Raw genomic sequence first — 24,063 nt, 5'->3', positions numbered from 1 at the left:
CGCCGCAGGTCCCAGCGCGGCCCCGGCGGAAGATGCGCGGCCGGCGGTGAGCGGCGCGGGGCAGAGGCCGCAGCCCAGGCCGGCGGGCGGAGGATGCGGGCCGGGCCGCGCCGGCCCTGAGAGGCAGGATGGGCACCCAGGGCAGCCCCGTGAAGAGCTACGATTACCTGCTCAAGTTCCTGCTCGTGGGCGACAGCGACGTGGGCAAGGGCGAGATCCTGGAGAGCCTGCAGGACGGCGCCTCCGAGTCCCCGTACGCCTACAGCAACGGTGAGGGGGCTGGGGGGCCGCGGGACCCCGGCCGCTGTCACCCCCTGTCGCTGTCACCCCTCCTCGCTGTCACCCCCACCGCTGTCAGCCCCACCCCGCCCGCTGTACCCCCTCCCCGGGGCCGTGACCCCGCCGGGCTGACAGACAGGCAGGGAGGGGTTGTTTTGCTTTTTCCTTTGTTTTTTTTTTTCTTCACGCGCGTGGCGGGCAGCGGGGAGGCCTCGGCAGCTCCTTAAAACGCCCCAAATCTGGAGGGGGACGTGGGCAGAGGGGCCGGGGGTGATGTAATCCCTGGATGCGCAGCCGGACCCTTCCCCAGGGGAGCGCTGCCCGCGCCCTCCCGGTGCCCACACGGACCGAGCCGTTCCCGGGGGAAGCAGGAGCTGTAACAAAAGAACAGGAGCCGATTCCTGCCCGGAGCCGCTCCGGCTCGGTGGCCGTGCCGGCAGGGCTGGGTTGGCCGATCCGCCTCCTGCCAGCGTCGAGGCTCCCGATGGAGCCCATGACAGACCATTAACTACGGTGTCACAAGACTGTCATTAAGAGCCAAGGAGTGCCGCGGTTTCCTGCGGTCCCGGCGGAGCTCGGCCTGGCGGGGTGCGGGTCCTGCCGGCGGGTTCAATCTGTCATCCTTTCCCCGCTCCGTGCGCAGTGACCTCCCCGAGGGCTCAGACCCTGCATCAGGAGCAGGTGGTGCTGAGGTTTGCCCGGCAGCAGGAATCCGAGGGAATCGGGAGCTCCCGATGCTCCGCTTCGGCCGAATTCGGAGCCGCTCCTCGGAGCCACCACCGGCTCCCCAGGAGCTGATGCAAACACGCACCTGCTCCGCGGAGATTCACGGGGAGCTGGTGACTCAGGAGTCGGGCTGCCTGTGAAATGGGAGCAGCAGTTCTGGAAGGAGAGGGCTGCGGGATTGTTCATCTCCTCGGGTGTCTGCCTGGGCTGGTGTGGTTTGCCTTCGAGGAGGTGCTGGGAGCTGTAGAGCTTCCCTGAAGAGAGTTTGTGCCTCAGCTGGGAGCTGTGGAGCTGCTCTGTGGGGTTGGGGTTTGCCAAGCAGAGTGTAACAGGGGGGTTGTTTTATGTGAAGTGTCACAGTTGGACACTTTTATGTGAAGTGTCACACTTGTCTCCTGATCGAACTGGGCTTGAAGCAGGAGTAAGGAGTGAGCGAAGTGAGTGTGTGGTGGGGTGTCTGGTATATACATACACTCCAAAGAACAGGGATTGTGGCTGTGCCTATCAAAGCTTTGTCTTGGAACCTGCTATTTTATAACAACAAAATACCAGCATCTTTTTGCTGGAAAAAGAAATCTCAGTGATCTAATATTTTCACCCTCCGTGGGCAATTGAGCCCATTCCTAATTAGAGAATTAGGTCACATACTGTTGTTTCACAGTAATATGTGCTCTGATAGTCTCTGCCTCTGTTGCTCCTGGGAAGCGACGCACCTTGAGGATAATCAGCTGGAGTGGCTTTGATATCCCAGTGAATTTGATGTGCTGATGCTGCTGACAAGCCCTGGCAGTGGAAGCCCCCGTGTGTCTGGCACAGCTGGGATGTGCTGACAGGGCATGCTGCTCCTCTGCCCTGACAGAGACCGTCCCTGAGCCGAGGCTCTGGGATTTTGGGAACAGCTCGTGCCTGGCCTCCTCTTTGACACGTGCCTAATGCTGCCCCAAAACTGCAGCAGTTTTATGTTATGTAGAGGTTCTGTTTGTAAATCTGCTTGTAAACATGCTGTGCTCTTCCTCATCCCCTCCCAGAGCCCACATCCCAATTTAAAACAAGTGTTGTATCATCTACAACTTGTTTGGTCAGTCCAGAAAGCACAATTTGCTGGTGCTGGTGTGAAATGGAGGGTGTTTTGGGCTGCTCTTGTGGTGGGGACACCTCATGTGGAGCTCAGGTCCCTGACCTTAGTGGGGAGGGAGCCCTTGGCCCTCTCTGTCTTGTTGAGCTGCTTTTACTCTGCTGTGTGGAAGCAGTTGTAACCAGCCAGTTTTTTTGGGATGAGTGTGAAATGCATTGTCCTTCCAGCTCTGGGAAGGCACACCCTTAGGAGAAAAGCTCTCTAAATGAAGCTCTGTAGTTTTGCTGCTCTTACCCAGCCTCTAGAAAAGGGATTGGGGGGATTCCTCTCTCCTCCATAGGCATCTGGCTGTTGGACCAGCACACAACTGAGAGGTGAAAAGCCCTTTTTCTATGGGCTTTTGTGAGCTGTAAGCAGCCTCTGCCTGCTCTCTGGTATCTGAGAGCCTTGGATGCAGTAGGAGCTGTGTCTGTCTTAAAGCATTATAAATGCTTCTGTCCATCTTTTTCCAGGATCCCTGAGCAGAAGGGTCACTTCTCAGCACAGCCTTGGAGCTTGGCACCTTGTTCTAAATTGGGCGCATCTTAAATTAGCCCCTGCAGTTCCTGTGGTGCATAGCAAGGCCTCAGCAATGTCCTTTCTTTAAATTGCTGGGAAAATAAACCTGCTCCGTGGGAGCAGAGGTGGTTGTTACTCCCTGTTGCAGGAAGAGGAGTGAGCAATGCCCCGATGCTGCACAGAGCTGTGAGGGCACTGGGTATGGAACTTACAGTGATGGAAAAATGGCATTTTGAGGAGAAATGTGAGGTCCAAATGTCACCTGTGTTCGTGTTCTTCCTATGTTTGTGCTGTAGCTATGGAGTGTATCAGTCTCCAGGAGCATCAGCCAAGCGTTCCCTGTGAAAGCAGAGAGTGTTGTTTGTGTCCTGTGGCTGGATATTGTATTGGGCTGGACTTACCTTTTGCTACTTCCTGGCCATCCACAAAAGACCCTGAGTTAAGCCTTCCTACCAGTATTTTGGCAGGGAGAATGCTCTTCTGGGCTTCCAGTGTTGTCCTCCTTCCCAGCTTTCACCCCTCCCCAAATCTCTAGTTGTGGAGGGAGGATGCCTTTCTTGGAGCCTCACAGCTGCTCTGGACAGCTGGAGGACCTCACCTAGGAACCGAAAATCCTGCTTTTTCCCTGAATGCCCTCTGCTCTCAGCACTGGCTCCTTCTCCCAGGTTCAGGGAGGGGCTGCTCCGGTCCCTGTGCTGTGAGCCCTGGTGTTACACCAGAGTCAGAGCAAAACGCTGCTTTACTCACGGATACGAGTCCACTGCAGAGATCACTTTTCACTTGGGTGCTTAAATGGCTCGCCTGGGGTCTGTCCTCATCCTTCCCCAAGTACTGAAGCAGGACAGAAGTGTCTGTGGTCACAGGGTGGTTTTGGACACGGGGTGTGGTGGAGCTGCACGTGAAAGCAGAGGCGGCCTGTGTGCCCTGCGTGAGGGGGACAGGGGTACTCCTCACCTGGGGGCCCTGTGGCTTTGTCACCACTGTGTCACGCATCACCCTGGAATGCCTGGTTGTCCTTGTGCTGAAATGGCCTTGCCCAGCTGGTTTGTTGGCTTGCTGGAGCAGCCTGGGGTGAGTCAGGGCAGGACTCGGAGCAGCCACGAGTGCCATCCCTGCCGGTGAGACGGTGCCCCCAGAACGGGCTGGGCTGGGCTCAGCATGCAGATGTGAGGGGATGTGCTCCCTCCTCACGTGAGGGAGGGCTTATTCTGTGGCTGTCTTCCCCCTCACCTGCTGCTGTTCCCACAGGAAAGGAGAAACATGTGTTAGGGAGAGCGTAGAGCATGTTTGGGAGCAGATGGCTTGGACTGGAAGGGGGTGTGGATTTTTATTTTTATTTTTCCCTGTCCTCAGCTTGTATTGAGAAAGTTATGAGGATGCAGCCAATGTCCTCACTCTGATCTCCTTGCAAAAAGGTCATAAAAGCTGAAATGAGAGCCCTGCCTTGTGCAGGGTTGGTACTGAGACCAACCCTAATGCATTGAGCCCCAGTGCCATCTTTCAGCCTGTCCCTTGGCTGGGGTTTGGTGCCTTTATTTGAGCACCATCCTTGGGTGCTCTGGTACGCCCCTGCTATCCAAGACTGAAAGACACGTTAGGGAAAAGGGAACTGGAGTGCTCAATGCAGTAGCTACTGACAGGTTTTATGGTTCACATTAAAACTGGATTTTTCCCCCATTGCAGAAGTGCAGAAATTCAGCTCCTGGGTGGGGGCTGTGAGCCCACCATGGCTGGGGTTCCATGCCAGCAGCAAGGGCTGGGGTAGTGCAGCTTGGTGCCCTATCCTTGGCTGGGAGGGTGGAACAGGCAGCTGAAGGCACTGCCCAGCCCTCAGAGGTAGTTGATCCCCTCCAGCCATTGCAGTTTGCCTGGGGGCTGCTGTTAATCACCAGGTTGTTTATTGGACTGACCCACATCTTTGGATGTCTTTTCCCTCTGGTTGTCTTTGTGCAGCTGTCTAAATCTGGAAGTTCCTAAATTGTCCTTGCAAGTCCTTACAGCAATTCCTCTCTCAGCATGTCCTGTGACCCCTCAGGCACCAGTGTGCATCCAAAAACTCCCCCTGTAAACTCTGCTTTGCTTTGCCACAGTCCCCAAGTTAGTTCTGTGCCAACTAGGAGATTACCTGTCCCACAACAGTGCAGGGGTGGAGGGAAGGGGACACCTTGTTTCATCCTCCTCACTGCCATAGAGGGAGGGCCTGCAAGGGGATGTTTCTCGATGCATCTGCCCCTTGCCTGTCAAGTTTCCAAGGCTGAGCAGGGAGATGGTCTCTTGCTTCTCATCCACAACCTCTCTTTGCTGCCATGTGTGGTTGCAGGTCCTGCCATGCTGGTTGGCTTTTCCCAAACCTTAACAAAGCATGGGGCTGAGCAGCTCTGCCCTAAACTTGAACTTGTACAAGGCCAGGACCTCTCTCAATACCTGACTGCACCTTCCTGAGCACACCAGAGTTTTTGGGTGTCCCCACGGGCAGTGAAACCTCAAGCAGGGCCAGCACCGATGTGGTGGCACCTTCTGGGCATAGACTGCAGGTGTTGAGCCCAGGCTTCAGATGGCAGCTGAGTGCTCCTCCTGGTGCTGCTGCACTGTACCAGGGCTTGGCATCAGCAGGGAAGGAGGCATTGATCCTGCTGCTGTACCTCACCCTCCTCTTCCTCACCTGGCTTTGTCCCACCAAGTGTGTCCTGCTGTCCACCCTTGTCCCTGTTGGTGGTGAACAGAAGCTGGCTGGGCTGCCCCCTGCTTCAGCAGCTGCACGGCACTGGAAACTGCTGTTTGTGTTCTGGCATGACTGTATTCTCTGGAATAATGTTTGGAATAATGTTTGAGTTTGAGGTTTAATGTGAGGAGGAGTGAGGCAGAGTGTTCCAAGTGCAGCCCTGCCATCACGTTCCCGAAGTGGCAGTGGGAACGTTTCAGCTGGACCATGCTGGTTGTGCTGCTGGAAAACTCTTTGGATGACTTGCAGAGTGGAGAGTGGTTGTTGCAGCAATTCCTGGTGTCAGCCAGCACTTGCATCAGTGTCCTTCAGGGATGTTTGCTTCCCTGTCATCAGGGATGCAAAGCTGATCTCATCAGAGCAGGCAAACTCAGAAACAGCTCCAGCATCTCGTATTTCTCCATTGTTTACTCCAGAATCTTTGTGTAAAAATAATTCCAAATGCACTGCGCTGAACCTCCAGCTCTGCTTGATGTGGAACAACCAGCTGCGGCTTAAACTTAAACAAACCCCAAACCAAAGCCAACAAACTCCCCATCAAACCGACACCCAACCCCCAAACCCAGTGCCTGGCAGGTTTTGTGTCTCTCCCAAATCAGGATTAGGGAGGCACAGCAGCGTAGGCTGTTGTGTGTGCAGAACTTTTGAGGAGAGTTGTGTTTTTGCTGGTGTTTTATAAAGCTGGGGACTTACTCTGCAGAGTTCTGGGTTGCACTGGGCAGTTCTCACCACCTCTAATCCCTCTGTAAAAGCTTTGCTTTTATGGCTGTTACCGTGTTCCTGAGCCCTGAGTGCACAAAGGTGATGTGAGCCGAGCAGTACAAAGCTGAAATGGGTGGAACGTTCTTTTAATAACTGGGATTAAAAGTTCCTCTGTGGTTTTTGTTTGTAAAAAGCAAGCAGGTTTTGCTCTCTGCAGGTCCCACGATGGCATTGTCCCCCTCTCCTGCTGTGGGGGTTTGCTTGGTTGTTTTAGTGTATGAGCTGCATAGGAAAGCCCATGGAAAATGTCTCCTCCTCCTCCTTCAGCTTTTGTTTCCAGCTGTTCCCTGGCATGTTTTCCTCCCTCTCCCGGAACAGCAGAGCATCTTTCCATTGCACTTGAGAACAGCTCTGCTCTGAGCTCAGCTTTGGAGCTGAGCTTTTGTAACGTTGCAGTTTAAAATCTCGTTTTCTTTCCCTTTGCCCCTCGCTGTCCCTGGCAGCCCCAGCTCAGCTCAGAGCACTCCAGGAGCATTCTGTCCTACAGGTTCCCGTGGGATTGCAGGCACAGGAGGAGGAAGGAAGCTCCAGTGTGAAAACCTTCGGCTCTGTTTTGCCAAAGGCTTTGCTGTGAGATGGGACTCACCTGAAAGAGAGTTCCCTGGGGCACAGAGGGTGATGGCTCAGGGCTCCCCATCAAAGAGGTCTGTTTGCTTCTGCAAAAGTTGTAGTAATAGTAAGGTTGCAACATCAGCTCAGAGATTGTTCCTCAGAGATTGTTTGTTCCTATAGAGGTTCTCTTTGCTGAGAGCATTTCTACGTAGCCACAGCTTTTTAGATTTTCTTCCTCTTTTCTACCTCATCTTTGTCTCATTTCCACCACCCCATTCTACACCATAGTAGATCATTTTAAAACTTTGACACCTGTTCTCTGATAAATACAACCCCTGAAGTGCTTGATATCCTGTGTGTGCTGTGCAGTATCACCCATTGAATTTGGACAAAAATCCTCATGCAACTCAAACAAAATATTTGCTGTTTAAACCCTCAGTGGTTAAGGAGGAGACAGGCAAAAAGGGGACACTGAAAGGCTTTGCTTAACTGGAAGTTTAATAGAAGGTTCTGTGCATCTCATCTTATTTTAAAGAAAATGCAGGTTTTTTAAAAATTTCTTTTTTACTCAACTTGTTTCCAGTCCAGCTTCTGAGTTCCCTGGCCCATTTGGAGGTTTTATTGTGACACTTCCTTCTCTGTGCAGATGATTGCTCCTGCTCACCCCCAGTCCTGTTCACAGGAATTACCCTGTCTTGCTTCCTTCAGTACCAGCTGTAACAGCACCAGGCTGGAGTCTCTTTTGCCTGTGGTTCTGGAGGCTGACTGGACTGGAGACCAAACTAGATGGAAAAAACCCAACCAAACAATGAGCAAACAAAGAAAACCCAACCAAAACCCCACTATTTTGCCTATTGTTCACTTAATCTTAAATCCTCTCTTGTTCCAAGAGTTGTTATTTTTCTTACATTGTCAAACTACCTGAGTTACTTGATGGTAAAATCCATCCAGGAAACTGTGCAGGACGTGAAACACAAGCACATGAAACTCTGCAGGGGTTGATCTTAGCCGAGAGCCCTCCCTGTGCTGCTCACCATGCCAGCAAATATGTTTGCTGTGGAATACCTCAGTAGGTTCAGACATGCTTGTGCTCTTGCAGGTGTGATCTGTATTACAGGGCTGAAATTCAATACTTTTTTCTATTTTCAAAATGCCAAGTGCTGGCTTTTTCCTTTGCTGTGCTCCAGAGAGGCTGCCAGGGTAGCTGGAGTGAGATCTGTGTCCTGCGGGTCAGGAGGGGACTTGGGAGGCTCCAGTTTGGGCTTTGAAAACACGATTTCAGGCAGGTGAGGGCTCTGTGAGGCAGCACAGTTTGTCCAGGTGTGTCAGGGGTGCTGTGCCAGCAGGGCCAGTCCATCCTCTAGGAGCAAGGAGGGAGCACTGAGCACGCCAGCCATGCTCAGTAAGTCTGGAGATCTGTTGTCACTGGAAACAGCACATGGAAACGTGAAAGCAATGTTTGCAGCCATCCCAGTGCTTCCAGCAGGGAGCAGTCCCTTCCCAGTGTGGGGCTGGTGGTCAGTGCAGCAAGACCAGACTCAGGAGCCAGAGGAATTCATGGTGAGTGGTGTCTCACCATGGAGAGAGAGGTTTTTATGGAGCTCTGGAAGTGCCTGCGCTCAGCAGGCACATGGTGCATCTACACCCAGCTAAAGGGCTGCAGCTTTCGCTGGTTGTTTGGGTGTAGAGCATCGGCCTGGAGACACTGTGCCATTGTCAGCCAAGCCTGGAGGTGCCAGCTGGGCTGTGGATGGGGAGCCAGGCATCCTGCACATCCTGAGCCTCTGCAGCATCCCTGAGCGGGTGGGCAGGTGAGCCTGGCGTGCGCCAGGAGCGGGTCCAATGCCAAGAAAGGTTGATGTTGTAGAGCAACATTTCCCTGCACAGTGTCCAGAAACATCCTGGAGGGCCAGGATATTGAAGGTATTTAGTACAAATACTTGGGTATTTTTGAGTGTTGGGTAGTGGGGTGTTTTTACAAACACCATGCCTTTCTTGGTGTTTGTATGGTCATCCAGCAACAATGCAGACTGTTTTGGTGCCCTCTGATTTCCTTCACAGGCTGCCTTTGTTTCTGCATGCAGCTGTATAGTTTTTATGGAGATCTGAACTGCAAAGCATGAAGAAACTCTTTTGTTTGTTGTCACTTCTCTGCATAAAATCATTCTTGATTTTCTTCTAAAGCACAAATCCACTTCACATCTCCAATTCTGGACTGACCTTGAACTGTTTCTGGAGCTTCCCGCGTGCCCACTGAAATTGTTGGAGCTTTAGGAACAGATTTGCTCCTGGCTTTGAGTGCTGTTTTCAGATGCACTTGTCACCCTTAGCTGAGCCCAGAACAGAGCTCCTCTGTGTGAGGGCCATGTCGCTGCTGGGCTGGGAGCAGGCAGTGGACAAGTGAGCTCTTCTGCAAATCTGGGCTTCTTAGAGGTCTCCAAATGTTTTGCTTTTGGCTGGTTACAAAATCAACCAAGCAATTATTTGCCTGAGATCCCCACCTCGGAGCCCTCAACTGGAGATGAAGATGCCTGGGAACAAACTGATGATATGAGCAGAACTTCCAGGCTAAATGGAAATCCCTCAGTCGAAATGAGGCGGATATGAATGGAAGATGGAGTATGTTTTTCTGGAGAAAACCTACCAATTTGGGTGACTAGAGATAATTGCAAGGCGTTTGTTCTCTCTGTTTCTACATGTGTCTCAGAACGAGGTGCTTGGCAGCGTGGTGGATGTATCACCCAGAGCTGCCAAGAGCCGTGGCAGCTCCCTGGAGCTGGCAGAGCTCCGTGCTGGGACGTGGGGCTGGGCTGCTCTGCTCAAACCAGCCACACTCCTCTGCTGCACACCAGAACAAGGGGAACTCCTCGTGGCCTCCCCCTGAGCGGAGCAGTGAGGGTGGTGTGTGTGTGTGCTGCTGGGGGCAGGAGATGGAGGCTGGAGCAGGGGCTCCCATCTCCAGCAGTGCTGGTCTCCCACGCACCCCGGAACAACTGAGACCCCTCAGTCCTTTTCCCAGGGCTCAGCTACAAGGCAGAGCAGGAGCACAGAGGTGGCATCATGTGCTTGCTGACCTTTAGCCCTGCAGGGAGGAACAGGGGTTATTCTGCAGTGGTGCTGTTCGGGAACTTTTACCTGAACTTTTCCCCCTGCTCGAAACCAAGGAGTGATACTGGGGGGTAAAAGCACAGACCTGGGACGAATCCACCTTTGTTTGGCTCACCCCTGTTGTTGGTGAAGATAATTTGTTGTTTCTCTATCTAAAGAGTAGGTAATTGAATGCATGACTCAAACTGATGAGCTCATGTGTTATTGGGAAGGGATTTTTCCCGTGGCTCCCAGCTCTGAGCTGACTGGTTAAATTGCTGCTGTTAATGTGCTGCTGTACACACTTTTTAAAGTCCTGTGACTTCATCAGTTGTTATTTGAATAGCTTGAATTCACTTTTTTCATCTGTTAGTGTTGATGCCCTCATACCACATTTTTTCTGAATGATTTAGTATCACTTACAGATGACAGAGAAAGTAACTACTCCTCTAAGTGCACAGTAGGAGCAGGTGGTGTCTTCTACATACAGATGCTGCTGCCTGTTTTTAAATTACTCATAGAATCGGAGGATCTCAAACCTGTGTCTCTGGGTGCACACCTTACCCGTGCCCCAGCAGCTGCCTTCTGCCTGGGAGTGGGTTTGGTGTTGGATTAGTACATTTGGTTAAACCTGTTTGCTCTGGACGTGCTCTCAACAGCTCCTGGCTGCCTGTGATTTCCATGCCCATCTGCCTTGTTTGACTGGAAATGAAGCAATGAGTCTTTCCCTATCAGCTTTTACCCACAATCAAACAAGTCTGATAGGTGAATTCTGCCCTTTTACTCACAGGTTGGTGAAGGCTTGAAAAAAGACCCAAAATAAGACATTCTGAACTACACCATAATGCATCCTGGCTTCATACTCTGCTCTTGCAGCAACTTGGCTACTGGACCCAGTCGCTGTAGGTTGGCATTTCATGACCATCCCCACCATAAGCAGTTGTTAAATGGAAAGGTGCAGGATGTGGGGTGCAGTGAGAGGGAGAATGTGAACATGGTGATGGGAGTGTAGTTACTGTTGTTGTCTTGTGGAACATGGTTCTGCCAGAGAACGAGTCCCAGGAGGCCAGTGCCCACCTCGGTCTGGGGGAGAGCCTGTGGAGAAGCCAGGAGTGTGTATGTCACAGGGGTGTGCTGTGGAGCTGCTCTGGCCCTCTGGGCCTCACCTTGTGTCATGTTCCCAGTACCCCCCCAAAGCTGGGCTCTGCAGAGCTGCTGCTGGGAGTGCTGCCTGTGGGCAGCACCCTGTGGGTGGGGGGATTTCACCCTGAAATAACCTCCCAGGGAGGGTCTCTGTTCAGGGCTGCTGTGAGCTGCTGTGCCAGTGTCCCTGCTGTCCAAATTCCTGCTGTGAGCTGCTGTGCCAGTGTCCCTGCTGTGCACATTCTTTCTGTGAGCCCCAAGAGTGTTGGTTTGGTTGTGGGGGTGGTCTGTAGGGTTTTGCCTTGGTTTTGGGGTGAGGTTTTTGCACGCCGAGGCCTGGAAGGAGGAATGAAGCTCTTATTCTGGAGCTGGCCTTCTGTCATGGCCCAGTGCAGACCTGGAGCTTTTTGCTTTTGGCCTCGGTTTTGTGACCTCCTTTTTGTGACCACCCACCTTTTGGCCTCAGTTTTGTGACCTCCCAGCACTTCTCTTCCCTCTGTTCTCTTGGGCTGGTTGGTGAGGATGGGACTTGGCTGGGTGTTGCTGCATCTGCCTTTTCTCTGTGCTCAGCAGGGATGGGGCATCTGACCCCTGGCTGCTCTCCCCCACAGTGGCTCCAGCTTTCCAAAGGAGCTGGGCAGCCCCACGTGATGCCTGGGCTGCACACACAGGGGCAGGGCTTTCCCTTCTAAGCCCCAGCCACGTCAGGCATGGCTTGGAAAGGTCTAGTAACATCTGTGACACCCAGGGACTTGGTAGAGTAAACAAGTCACCTTTGGACGCTGCTCAGATATTGCTGGCATTTGGGATAAATTAATTTCTGCACTAATGGCTTTAGGCTGGACTTAGCAGAGCACAGAAGGGCTTCAGTTCCAAAGTCTGTGGCACAGGCAGAGGAGCAGCCACAGTGATAGGTTTTGCACAGTTTATTTGTTTGGTTCTAACTCTTTTAATCCAGCTGGCAGGTTGGCACAGGCCCTTTGGTGGGAGAGGGAGGGACCTTTCAGCAGCTTGTGTCTTGTGGACACAGCAGTAAGATGACAGCTGGCTTGTGTGACAAAAAACATGTCCCCAGAGGTGTGCCAGGGGACTACGGGGGAGCTTGAGTGACAGCCAGCCAGGCTCTGCCAGCCCTGCAAGAGGGTCTCAGAGGAAGGGACACCCTGGAGAGCCTGGCCTGGAGAGCCTGACTGCTAGGGAGGGGAAAAGGCTTTCTGCATAGTTTATGTTCTCACAGAAGTTCGTAGTTGTCGTGGTGTTCTTGGCATCCACAGCGTTGTCTGACCTGGTGATAAAGGTTTTATACCAAATTTACCCATCTCTGTTTAGCCCCAGCTCCGGGAGTCCTTGCTGCAGAGAAGCTTCACCAGAGATTCATTCTTAATGTTTTCAGTTTGCAAAAGCAAATTAAAAAGGATTTACAGTCTGTTGACCCACTCTAAAGTGTTTCTGGGTGCTTATCTTACATCTGTGGCAGTGAAAACACTCATTTAAGACCAGCTGCACACTGGGTGATTGTGGCTTCCCTGTGTAGAAGGAAGGATTGTCACAACACAGGTTACAAATTCAAGGCAGAGTTGGCTGGATGCTCTTGACAGTGTTTGCCTGTTTTATAATCATGGCATGTCTTTAATTTTTCAGTTCTTTGCTCTCACATCCCTCCATCCCTTTCTCCTCTCCAATGCCATGCAGCACAACCAGCTCTTCACAGCTGGTTACTCCCGTTCACTGGGAAATCTCAGCAAGTTAAATATTTGATGTGTGTTCTCTGTGTTTTCATTCCAGCCCCGTGCTCTCCCCTCTTCCCAGCAGCCACTGGTCAGTGTGGCACTAACCCCACAAACCTCTAGGAAGGCCTTCTGCACTGGGCAGAGCTGATGACCTGTAGGCAAACAGAAGAGCCTGGGGGTGTCTGGGAGAAAATCCAACGTTTTCAGTTAGACCCTGGTGGCGTGGTGGCTTCAGCTGTACTAATGACAGTCACCAATCAAAGTCCATCTCCAGGCTTGCTGGGTGAGGCACTATGGTGGCACTGTGAGTGTATCCTGGTGGCTTGTGAGCAAGAGAGTCCCTTCTCCCTGCCCCCAGCAATGAGGTGAGGTGGTACAGAATAACCTCAGTGTCCTGGCCATGCCCCTCCTGGCTACTGCAAAAATTAACACTCTTTTGGCCAGAACCAGGGCATTCTGCCCCCCTTATTCTATACCATCTGTGTCATACCCAGATCCTACACCTTCCCACTATATGTATATACATAAGAGCATATATATATTTATATATATATGTGTATATATATATATATGTATATACACACATAAGGTATCATTTCCATAGTCAGTGACCATTCCCCCAGGGTGTCTGTTGAGTTCATTTAGTCCATGGCTGTGGGTTCTCTCCATCCTGGATGTCTCCCAGGGCAGGAGGGCTGGTGTGCTGTCAGCTGGTTCCAGCTGCATCAGGAGCTCAGGACTGGTGTATCTGGAGCAGTCCATCCTCACTGTCCATGGCAGTTCTGGCACACAGTGGCAGTGTCATTCAGCAACCAGTATCATACAACTGAACATAGACTGTTCTCACCTAAAAATCACATCTCCTTGAGGGGCACATCATGTTTCTCTGTCCCTCTGCATCAGCCACCAAGTGCACCCAATCCTTGAGCGAAACCAATCCCACGGGTGGGTTTGCCTTTGCTCGAGGCAGGACTGGTCCAAACTATCTTCCCTCACACATTCCTCACATGCATCATGGGGACTTTATCCTCTTCTACAGTAGGGGGAGGTTTGGATTGGAAAGGCAGTGAACCAGTGCTGGGACTTCCCAGTGGAGCAGAGCATTTCTGTAGGGGTGTGACAGAGTCCCCTCGATTGATCTTATTTATATAGTGCATTGAATGAAGGATTGGCCTTGGCTCATCGTCACTGCACACCTCCAGTTTTGCCTGTTGACCTTATATATCACTTTGCCAGTGGATTGGTTGTCTTCTTTTGAACTATAAATAAATGAAACCCAATTTAATTTTAAAAATGGAGGAAAAAAGCTGAGGTGGCATTATACAGCACACATCTGTAAGCTGGGGGAACTGATTATATTTTTAATGAAGTTCAAGTAATGTGCACTGGTTTTTATTGTGGGTGGACTAACAGAGTGAGGTGGTGGATTCCGAGCTCCCACAAGCAGAAAACAGTCATGTAAGAAATGAGGTGGCAAAAGCATCTTTGGTCAGTCTGACTCATGCAAACTGGAAATGACTTTAAGTGTCAAAGTGGAAATGACTTTGGGTGTCTCTGAGAAGAAAAGCAAGTGCCTTCAAACTGTATCAATGTCTCACTTGAGCACATTGGTTTATTTTTATTATTTTTAAAATTTTTTTCCTTTGGAAAGAGGTTTTTGAGCATCACCTGGAATGTCTTTTGCCCTAGATTTGTGAATAAATTATGTTCTTCTGAGAGACACTGTGGGTGCAGACTGGGGGTGTTGCTGCCCAGCCTTCGAGGGAGGTCTCAGGAAAACCTGCTGATGTCTGGTTTAAAGTGGGATGGGTCCCTTCATCCCTCTGTTATGGGGTGAGTCCTGGTTGTACCTTTGTGGTGTTTGTGTAGGTGCAATGGAGCTGTTGGCAGTTGGATCGTTAGAGAGGACACTTCATTTGGACCAATCACCTAAAATGCAGTATTGGCTCTGGCATCACCCCGAGAGCTGGGATCGTTCTCGCCCCAGCACTGAGTGAGGATCCCCTTGGAAAGCTAAAGCAGGAGAAAGGCACATGCTGCTCTCAGGTTTTGCTCAAATCTGCCTTTTTAAGGGGAGGTGACCCTTCTGGTCCCCCACCCAGGCGTTAGGGCACCTCGGGAGTCTGCAACAGCAAAACCTGTCTCCTTTTCTCTGAAACAAAGACCCACACAGAGCCCAGAGGCCACTGTGTTTCAGCAGTAAATATTTACAGAGCCTTGTTCACTTGAGCTATTTAAAGCAATTTTCCTGAGACATCAATCTGTTTAAAGAGAGAGCATGAAATGCACATCTCCCTTGTCTTTCTGCCTTTTCCAGTGGGACTTCCAGATCTAGGTACCTGCTTTCCTGCTGACTCCTCCATTGTGTTTCCCATGCTCGTGCAGGTGCAGTTCAGGGGCTTGGCTGAGTGGAGGTACCCCTGTCTCCAAGCCATGAATTCCCAAGGGGAAAGGGAATGACAGAAAACTGTCATTTCTCTTGGAGGGGTTTTACTTTTCCTACTCACATCAGGTGTCATCTTTTGGGTGAAAGCTTGAACTAAGCTCAGGTTGGGTGTGGGGTTTCCAGGTGATATCAATGCAAAGTGTGTTGTGCACTGCATGAGTAATCTGGAAGAGGTCAGAGTTTCCCATAACAAATCCTGTGTATTCCCATGGGAAAATGACTTTGCTTTCTTAGGTTTTCCTTAGACCAGTTGGCAATAGAAGGAAAGGTTTGGAATTCCCTGGAGCCTTGCCCGGGAGTGTGAAACCCGGCTCTGCAGAGGAGAATTGGGTGTCTGACATCAGACTTGGTGACAGCAGATCCCTTTGCACAGTGCCCTGTGCCAGGTCTGCTCCAGGAACGGGGCTGGGATGGCGTCAGCAGGAGTCTAAAGCAGGGCTGGAAAATTAGCAGAGGAGTCGGCCCAAGTGCTAAATCTGAGAGAACAGCCCAGACTTGTTCCCCAAGCCTCATTCACTGTGTTGCATCATGCTCGATATTGGTCCAGGAGGAGATCAGTTGATATAAAATAAGCTTTGAACAAGAGTGGTTTCTTTGCCCCGGCGCCGCTCCCCGAGGGCCGGGCAGGGCTGGTTCGTCACCGCGTGGGGTTGGTGGGGTTTGAGCAGCACGGCCCTGCTGAGGCATCAGGGCTGCAACTGGAATGTCTGTGCCTGGCTGTGAGCAGAGGGGATGCTCAACTGGGGGAAACCTGTCAACACCACAGTGTCAGAAAGATATAAGCTCTTAGGGAGTGTCCAAAGGAGGGCAACAAAGATGGGGAAGGGCCTTGATTTGAAGCCCGTGTGAGGACACTGAGGGCACTTGATGTGTTCAGCTGGAGAAGAGGAGACTGAGGGGAGACCTCACTGCAGTTCCAGCTCCCTGGGCAGGGGCAGAGGAGGGGCAGGGACTGAGCTCTGCTCTGGGGGGACCAGGGACAGCAGCCAGGGAATGGCTGGAGCTGTGTCAGGGCAGGCTCAGGTTGGATCTCAGGAAAAGGTTCTTCCCCCAGAGGGTGGTTGGGCACTGCCCAGGCTCCCCAGGGCAGTGGGCACAGCCCCAAGGCTGCCAGAGCTCCAGGAGGGTTTGGCTGATCCTCTGGGGCACAGGGTGTGACTGTTGGGATGTTCCTGTGCAGGGCGAGGGTTGGACTTGATGACCCTTGTGGGTCCCTTCCAACTCAGCGCATTCTCTGATTCTGTGAACTACAAAAAGGAAACTTTAAAAACTGCCCTTGAGCTGCCTGAAGAGCAGAGGCAGAGCAGCAGCCCTGGCGTGGCCATGGCCTGCACTGTCTCCCTGCCCTCAGCCTCTGCACAGAGGTGGCATCTAGTGGCTGCTGTGGCCCTCTGTCCCCATGTCCCTGGGATGAGGGAGGAGCCAAGGCTGAGCTTGAGCTGTAGGCTGGGCCTAGGAAAGCGAGCTGGGCTGCTGTCTTAGTTTAACAAGATTACAATTTAGAAATAAGGAGACTTCAGGTGGAAGTGTGGAAAGGGAAAAAGAAACAGCTTTATAGTAACAAAATCTGAATAAACAACAAATGGTGCAATTAAAAACTTTCAGAAGAAAACAAAGCAAAGTCCCAAATCCCCAGGTGGGGGAGGAGAAACCCGTGGCAGCCCGGGGAGGGGATGGGGGGAATGGAGGGGAGGCGACGTTGGGGGAAAATTCCAACATCTACATTATGTAGATTTTGTGGCACCAGTGAGCCAGGGTCATCCTGCACAGCTGTGGGAGGGCTGTGAGCTGTGTCCTGCCTGGGATGCTAACCAGGTGGGAAAAATAACATACCAAAAGGGAGTCCCTTTGAGCTGTCCTGATGCTCTGAGTGTTTCTGGAAGAGGGAGGCTGAAATCTTCTCCAAAACATCAGTTGTACAGATTTTGGTCCTTATCAATGAGCTTGTGGGCAGAGTTTGCTCCAAAACCTTTTGTAAATGCAGTCCCTAGTGCCAGTTTGGGTGTGTGCAAGTTAAAAAGTACAGCACTTTCCTGCACCCCATTGACCGCATACTGCTCTGCCTTAACTCAGGTGTGTGTGACCATCTCAGAGCAGTGTCCCAGCAGTGCCACGGGGGTGATCCTCAGAAAGGCCTCCCCCCTCCACCTCCAGTGCTCCAAGGAGAGAAGTTCTGCCCAAACACACAGACTGCCCTGAGCCAGGCAACAAAACCACTTGGCTGGAATTCCAGCTGCCTGGAATTGGGAAGGGGTAGGTTTGGTACTTTTTTTTTCACTGAGCTTTTGCACTTGGCATGAAATGTGGGGGGCAGCAGGTACCTGGAGACCCTGCTAGAACCATCCATCGTGGGGAGCTCTGGGAATTCCCACAGGAGCTCTGGGCTGCCAATCCTGCCTGACTCCTGGGAAGGGAGATCTGCAGGTACAAAGACAACCTCGTGCTTCCTCCCCCCATCTCACACACCTTCTCTGTGTGTGACATCACTGTGAAGGACATGAAGGGCTTTTGCTTTGCCTGTTTCTTTTTCCCTGAGCATCTTGAGGAAAGAAACTTCCCCCAGGAAGTTTTCCAGTGCATTTTTTACTGGTTTTCTGCTTTGGTCATGGCTGTATTATTGATATTTTATATATATATATATATATATATATATATATACATACATGAAACAACCAAAGACTGGTGTCACTCTGGTTTAAAGTATGTGATGTAGTTTCAGATGAACACAGAGTATTTAAAGCATTTCTCTGGTGACTGAGTCATGAATATTTGGGACAGGGAACCCATGTTCCCCATGTTGGGGATGTAGGATGGACAGTTTGTGGGTGTGGAGCCTAATGAAGACATTTGTGTGTTTGACATTTACATTAATGAGCTTTCTTCTCTTCCCAGTCAAGCTGAGCCTCTATTAAGGGCTCATAATCAAGTGATTTGTTTCACCTCACCAGTGGCAGTTTTGGAAATGTGGTTTCTGTGCCCTGAAAACTGCCTCTGTTCCCCCTCCTTGGTGCTTTCCTGCAGCTGCTCCATCTGTGTGCCTGCACTGCTGAGCGAGGGCTCCCTGCCTGCAAGGAGCTCCTGTGCCTGAGGAGGAGGTTCTGCGTGGGGCAGTCTCTGAAACAGCACACTGGGCTTAATTAGCCCCTTCCCAACAGCCCATCAGAGCCTGGGTCAGGAACTGGCAGGAGAAGATGCCTGGATACTCCCTCCTTGCTGGGGAAAGATGTCTGAATACTCCCTCCTTGCTCCCACTGCTCCTTGCCATCCCTGGGGATGAAGGAGATTTATACCCGCCTGAAAATAAATACAGATCAGTCACTTGTCTCTGGAGGAAGATAAAATGTAAACTGTCTGTTTTCTGTGATAAAGCTCTGGAAATAGTTGGGATTTAAGATAATTATCTTTATTGCTTTTTATAGCACCCTGTGAAGGCTGAAATCTAATTTGTTTTTCACTAACAGGGAACTCCTGCAGATGACTCAGAAAAATCCATTTGCTTTATTGACAAACTTGTCTGTTTGGTTGTCAGGGCAGTGTTCTCCTTGCAGGGAAAGGGAAATGCAGGTCGGGTTTTAATACAGATTCAAAGTCTGATATCTGTTGGCAAGAGGAAAAAATAAAGTTGATCTAATCAGAGTGAAGCGACTCTGCTTTATTAAAGAGGGCTGTAAATTAGTTGATGCTTCAGTGGGTGTGCAGTGGTGGTGCTTCGTGCTTTTGTTTAAGCAACTTCACTTGAAGCTTATTAACTAGAGCCTGCAGAGAAGCTGCTTTTCCTGGGCACCTGGATTTCGGGAAGGAGGTGGGAGGTGCAGCTGTGGCTCTACCCCTGTGCCTGGGGCTGTGGGGAGGGTTGAGTTTTGCATCATTTGAACCTGTTGCTTGCAAGTGGAGTTGCCCGTTTTAAACTTCTCGGTCTGACTGTGAGGCAGGCTCCCCCTGTTAACAAACTCCTTGTGTGTCTGAAGATGTTGGACACCCCTTGAGTGAATGAGTTGTGTGCCAGCACAGCTGGGTGTTGTGGTTTGGGGGGGGTTCTGGTGCTGTGTGTGAAAAGCAGATGATGTCTGTGCTGCCTTCTCAGCCCTTCATAAGGGGGACTGTGTCCTGCCTTGCCTCTGGGATCCACACCCCAGGGCTGCTCAGAAGAAGAAACAGCATTCCCTGGGCAGGTTTTCTATATCAGCCACCTCTCAAAATGTCCTGTGACTGCAGGCAGGGATGTTTGAGATGCTGGAACTGCAGGCTCAGGTAGTGGAGATGCTTATAAAACGAGTTTGTGTCTCACCCCCCAAAAGTCTAAATTATCAGTCATATGGGATAATGCTGCAAACCACTGAATCTCACATAGTCACAGAATGGTTTAGGTTGGAAGGGACCTTAAAGCCCATCTCATTCCACCCCCTGCCATGGGCAGAGACACCTTCCAGTAGACCAGGTTGCTCCAAGCCCCATCCAGCCTCTCCTGACAGGTTTTATCCAACAATGGACAAATCGTAAGAAACAATGGGGTTAACTGCATTTTCAGGGAGGAGGGATAGAGCTCCAGCACAGCAGTCTTTGCCTTGAAGCAGAAGCCTATTTCTATCAAGTCTCTATTGTCCTCCACAAAGAGGCAGCAGAGCAGAGGGGGGAGAACATCCCTTTCAGTAAACATGAGGTGACAGATCCGGGTGGGCAGAGCAGGGTTCCTGTGTGTCTCTGAAGACCTTCCCGGTGTTTGCTCAGCTTTTCCTTGCTTTTCTTTCAGGAATTGACTACAAGACCACTACTATCCTGTTGGATGGCAGAAGGGTCAAGCTGGAACTCTGGTGAGTGTGAGTGTGATGCAGGCCGGGAGAGCAGGGGCAGGGGGCTCTGGGAGTGCTGGGGGGCTGCTGGACCCGAGAGCACGGAGCATCCCTGGCCATGGTGAGGCTCCTGCCTGTTCTTCCCAGTGAGTTCCTGTGGCAAACCAGATACCTTTCTGTCAGTGGAGTAGCACAAACACCGTGCTGCTCTGTGCTGGAATAGTCTGATTTCTGTCTTTCTCCATCATGCCTGACCATTTCTGCCACTACTCTGCACTTGTGAGACCCCCCTGCAGTTCTGTGTCTGGGTCTGGGGTCCTCAGCACAAGAAAGACATGGACATGAACAGGTCCAGAGGAGGTCACAGAGATGCTCTGAGGGCTGAAGCCCCTCTGCTCTGGGGCCAGGCTGGGAGAGCTGGGGTTGTTCACCTGAAGATTATCTCAGCGGTCTTTTCCAACCCATCTGATTCTATGATCCTGTGATTCTCAAGTCCAACCCTTGATCCAGCCCCGCCGTGGTTCCCAGCCCGTGGCACTGATGCCACATCCAGTCTCACCTTAAACACCTCCAGGGACGGAGAATCCACCCCTTCCCTGGGCAGACCATTCCAATGCCTGATTACCCTCTCTGTAAAGCATTTCTTCCTGATATCCAACCTAAACCTCCCCTGGCACAGCTGAAGACCCAGCCCTCTTGTCCTACTGCTGGTTCCTGGGAGCAGAGCCCGACCACCACCTGGCTCCCCCCTCCTGTCAGGGAGTTGCAGAGAGTGAGGAGGTCTCCCCTGAGCCTCCTCTTCTCCAGGCTGAACCCCCCCAGCTCCCTCAGCCTCTCCTCCCAGCACTTGTGCTCCAGTCCCTTCCCCAGCCTCGTTGCTCTTCTCTGCACCTGCTCCAGCCCCTCCATGTCCTTCCTGAGCTGAGGGCCCAGAGCTGGACACAGCACTTGAGGTGTGGCCTCCCCAGTGCTGAGTCCAGGGGCAGAATCACTTCCCTGCTCCTGCTGCCACACTGTTCCTGAGCCAGGCCAGGATCCATTGCCCTTCTTGGCCACCTGGGCACACTCTGGCTCATGTCCAGGGAGACCTGAGAGCCCCTTCAGTGCCTAAAGGGGCTCCAGGAGAGCTGGAGAGGGACTTGGGACAAGGGCCTGGAGGGACAAGACAAGGGGGAATGGCTTCCCTCTGCCAGAGGGCAGGGTTAGATGGGATATTGGGAAGGAATTGTTGGCTGTGAGGGTGGTGAGGCCCTGGCACAGGTTGGGCAGAGAAGCTGTGGCTGCCCCATCCCTGGAAGTGTCCAAGGCCAGGTTGGATGGGGCTTGGATTCACCTGGGCTAGTGGAAGGTGTCCCTGCCCATGGCAGGAGGGTGGAATGAGATTGGCTTTAAGGTGCTTCCAGCCCAAACCATTGTATGCTTTTGTGTTCCTGTACAGCTGTTGATCATTGAGGGAACAGTACTATTTTGGAAGCAATACTGGATTTTCCTGAGATCCAAGGATGAGAAATACAGACAGAATAGGAAAGGAGAAGACAAAAATAGGTGAAGCCCTTAGTCCCTCAGGAGCTGGATATTTCTCAATGACTAGAGGAGAAAATTAAATTAAAACAAGAGCAGTTAATAGACCTCAGAGTGTCAGAGTCTGGTGAACCCCTGGAGAACAGGACTGACTGGAGTGACAGGACACTGGGATGGAGATGGGAGAACATTCCATGGGAGGGGTAACTCTTGCCTTGTCTGCCAGCACTGCAGGGAGAGCTGGAGTCCTGGCTGAGCTGTGTCTGAGGTTTAACCTGCTGAGGAGCTGGCACAGCAATCCTGGAGATGAGAGAGGAGGGATAGGATAGGATAGGATAGCATTAGGGTGAGATAGGATGGGGAAGGATAGAATAGCTTTAGGATGGGATAGGATAGGATAGAGTAGGATGGTGTTTGGGTAGGATAGCTTTGAGATGGGATGGGATGGGGTGGGATGGGATGGGATAGTCTGCCCATATTCTGGGTTTTACATGGGTCTTGTGGGGAATGACACAGGCCCTAAAACATGGAGTTAAATAGCCCCTACCAGCTATTGAGTCAAGTAACAGGAATATTAGTAACCTGTGTGAATTGTTAACTAGGAATGAACTCCATGTTCTCAGCCTCAGTGAGTGACTCTGGCAGCGTGGAGTTTGGTGGTTTAATTACACCCTGCTCTCTGAAGCTGAATGTCCTCATTTTTCTTACAAAAAAGAACAGAAGCAGCTCATTTATCTCTTCCAGCCTGTGTGTTTATATGTGCCACTTGCATTCTTGCCTCTCTCTCATAAGATGCCTGTTGGAACATTTCAGCCCCAAGTGTGTAGTAACTTACTGCTTCCCTCTTGAAACCATCTTCTTTTTATGCCGCAATTCTTGAGCTGGAGAACAGCACAGGAGCTGAAAAGCTGATAACAATGGTTTATGATGCCTTAGTGTAATCTTTCACCATTACTTACCCACTGTTTGATTGTCAAGGGAGAAGGATATGTAAGCACAGGCTGTTAGATTGATGTCCAGGGCCTATAATATGATCCCTGGAAGCTTTAAGCTTTAGATCTGAAGGAGTGACTGTCCTGAACTTGAGGTCAGTGCCTTTCTCATGGAGCTGATGCACATCTGGGGCTGAGGGGGCAAATCATCAGTCTTTTCAGTGGTCATTAATGTCTTTTATTCTGGCCCAGGGAATAGATTTGGCAAACATGATAATGTATCTGATTACCCTGGTGCATCTAAGTCTGTACTGGTTAAATTGGTGTGCTGGGCTCTGGCTTTTTGTCTCAGATGTTCCCACAGGCACTGGAGTGCTGGTAATGCTGTCAAACTTAGTTACACCCTGCTAAGACAGTAAAAATGATAGTGACTGAAGAGCCCCTTATTGTCCCAGTGGGATAGAAACACTGTTCCCTAGTCCTGCTCATTAGCTCTCCATACCAGGTCTGTCAGGAATCTAAGAGAATTCCCTTTATTTTCAATTTTTAAAACTTGTTTGAAAAAATAAGAAGCCAGATAGTGCAAGATAATTTCTCCTCCCTGTAGTGGTTACAGTCATCTTATGGTAGGTCAGATGTTCTCCATGCCAGGGAGAGCTCTGCAGACTCACTCTGACTCTGAACTCCCGTGGGCTGTAGGGAACCAAGACAGAAGATCCTTTGCCCAGGGGAATAAAATGACTTGCACCCTCATACTTCATCAGACAGTACTGAAGCCGAGTGGTTTGGGTTGGTATTTTCTCCATGGGAAGCACAATGACAGTGGCAACCTCTTGAGTGTCTGACTGTGTCCAAATGTGGTGTTGTACCCACTGATTCTTCCCAAAAAACCCACCATGCAGAGCACTTTGGGTACCATGTGTGTTCTAAAGATCTGACAAGATCAACACTGATTTTATTCTGGTGTTTTGGGTCCAGCAGGAGATGTGCAGTATGGGAGTCAATTCCCCACATTTCACAGCTGTAACTTTTCTGTGTTTCAGGGACACTTCAGGGCAAGGGAGATTTTGCACCATTTTCAGATCCTACTCCAGAGGAGCCCAGGTAAGTGCTGCTCTCAGGGCTTTGAAGAGGTGCATTTGCTTTTCCTTTAGGCTGTAGGAATCTTTTCTGCTGTAGTAAAGAGCTCTGAAGAGGAAGGCATTGATCAGCAAAAGGATCTGCGGAGATGCCAAGAGGCATCTTGTTGCCTGGGATTCTGTTCTTATGAAATGGTGGGAGAAAGGGGAGGGAATGACAGACTTTGCTAAACTCCTACAGAAAAGGTCTGTACAGGCTATGTTCAGTATTAATTTCTAGAGGTGGGGTTAGAGAGGACGAGGCAATTCTCGCTTTAGATGTGCCTTAAGCTTTGATGTGGGAGCTCCTACTTTCTGAGGTTTCCCAAATTTGTTTAAATATGACACTGGCTTTCCCAGTGGAGCTCTTCCAGGCTGTGTTGCCTTCAAGTCAGTTCCAAAAATAGGGGTGGCTCCTACTTGTGTGTCTGAGGAAAACTTGGAACTAGAGCAGCTCAGTTGGATTGTGAAGTGCGTGTGTTCCTTAAAACTTGAGGCAGAGCCTTACAGTTTGAGTTTCTCCTCTGGGGCCTGCTCCAGAATAGCATCAAGATCCTCAACAGCACAAAAATCCTTGGGGTCCTCTGGAAAATTGCTTTTAGTGTTTTCTCACGGTTCTGTT

General features: G+C 51.0%; 1 protein-coding gene across 1 annotated transcript in view; it reads left to right on the top strand.

Moving 5' to 3' along the window:
- The first annotated feature begins 90 nt into the window (after positions 1-90).
- The window catches only part of RAB40C (RAB40C, member RAS oncogene family), a 36,884-nt gene continuing 12,911 nt past the window's right edge, over positions 91-24,063 (top strand). The window contains exons 1-3 of the mRNA XM_017808776.1: positions 91-270; positions 19,831-19,891; positions 23,367-23,427. Coding sequence (XP_017664265.1) covers positions 129-270; positions 19,831-19,891; positions 23,367-23,427 — 264 coding nt within the window. The 5' untranslated portion in view covers positions 91-128. The remainder of the gene's footprint in view (positions 271-19,830; positions 19,892-23,366; positions 23,428-24,063) is intronic.

This window comes from Lepidothrix coronata, unplaced genomic scaffold (assembly GCF_001604755.1).
Source record: "Lepidothrix coronata isolate B3197 unplaced genomic scaffold, Lepidothrix_coronata-1.0 Scaffold24, whole genome shotgun sequence".
Classification (NCBI taxonomy): domain Eukaryota; kingdom Metazoa; phylum Chordata; class Aves; order Passeriformes; family Pipridae; genus Lepidothrix; species Lepidothrix coronata.
Note: the sequence above shows the minus strand (reverse complement) of the source record. Positions and strands in the feature narration are given on the sequence as shown.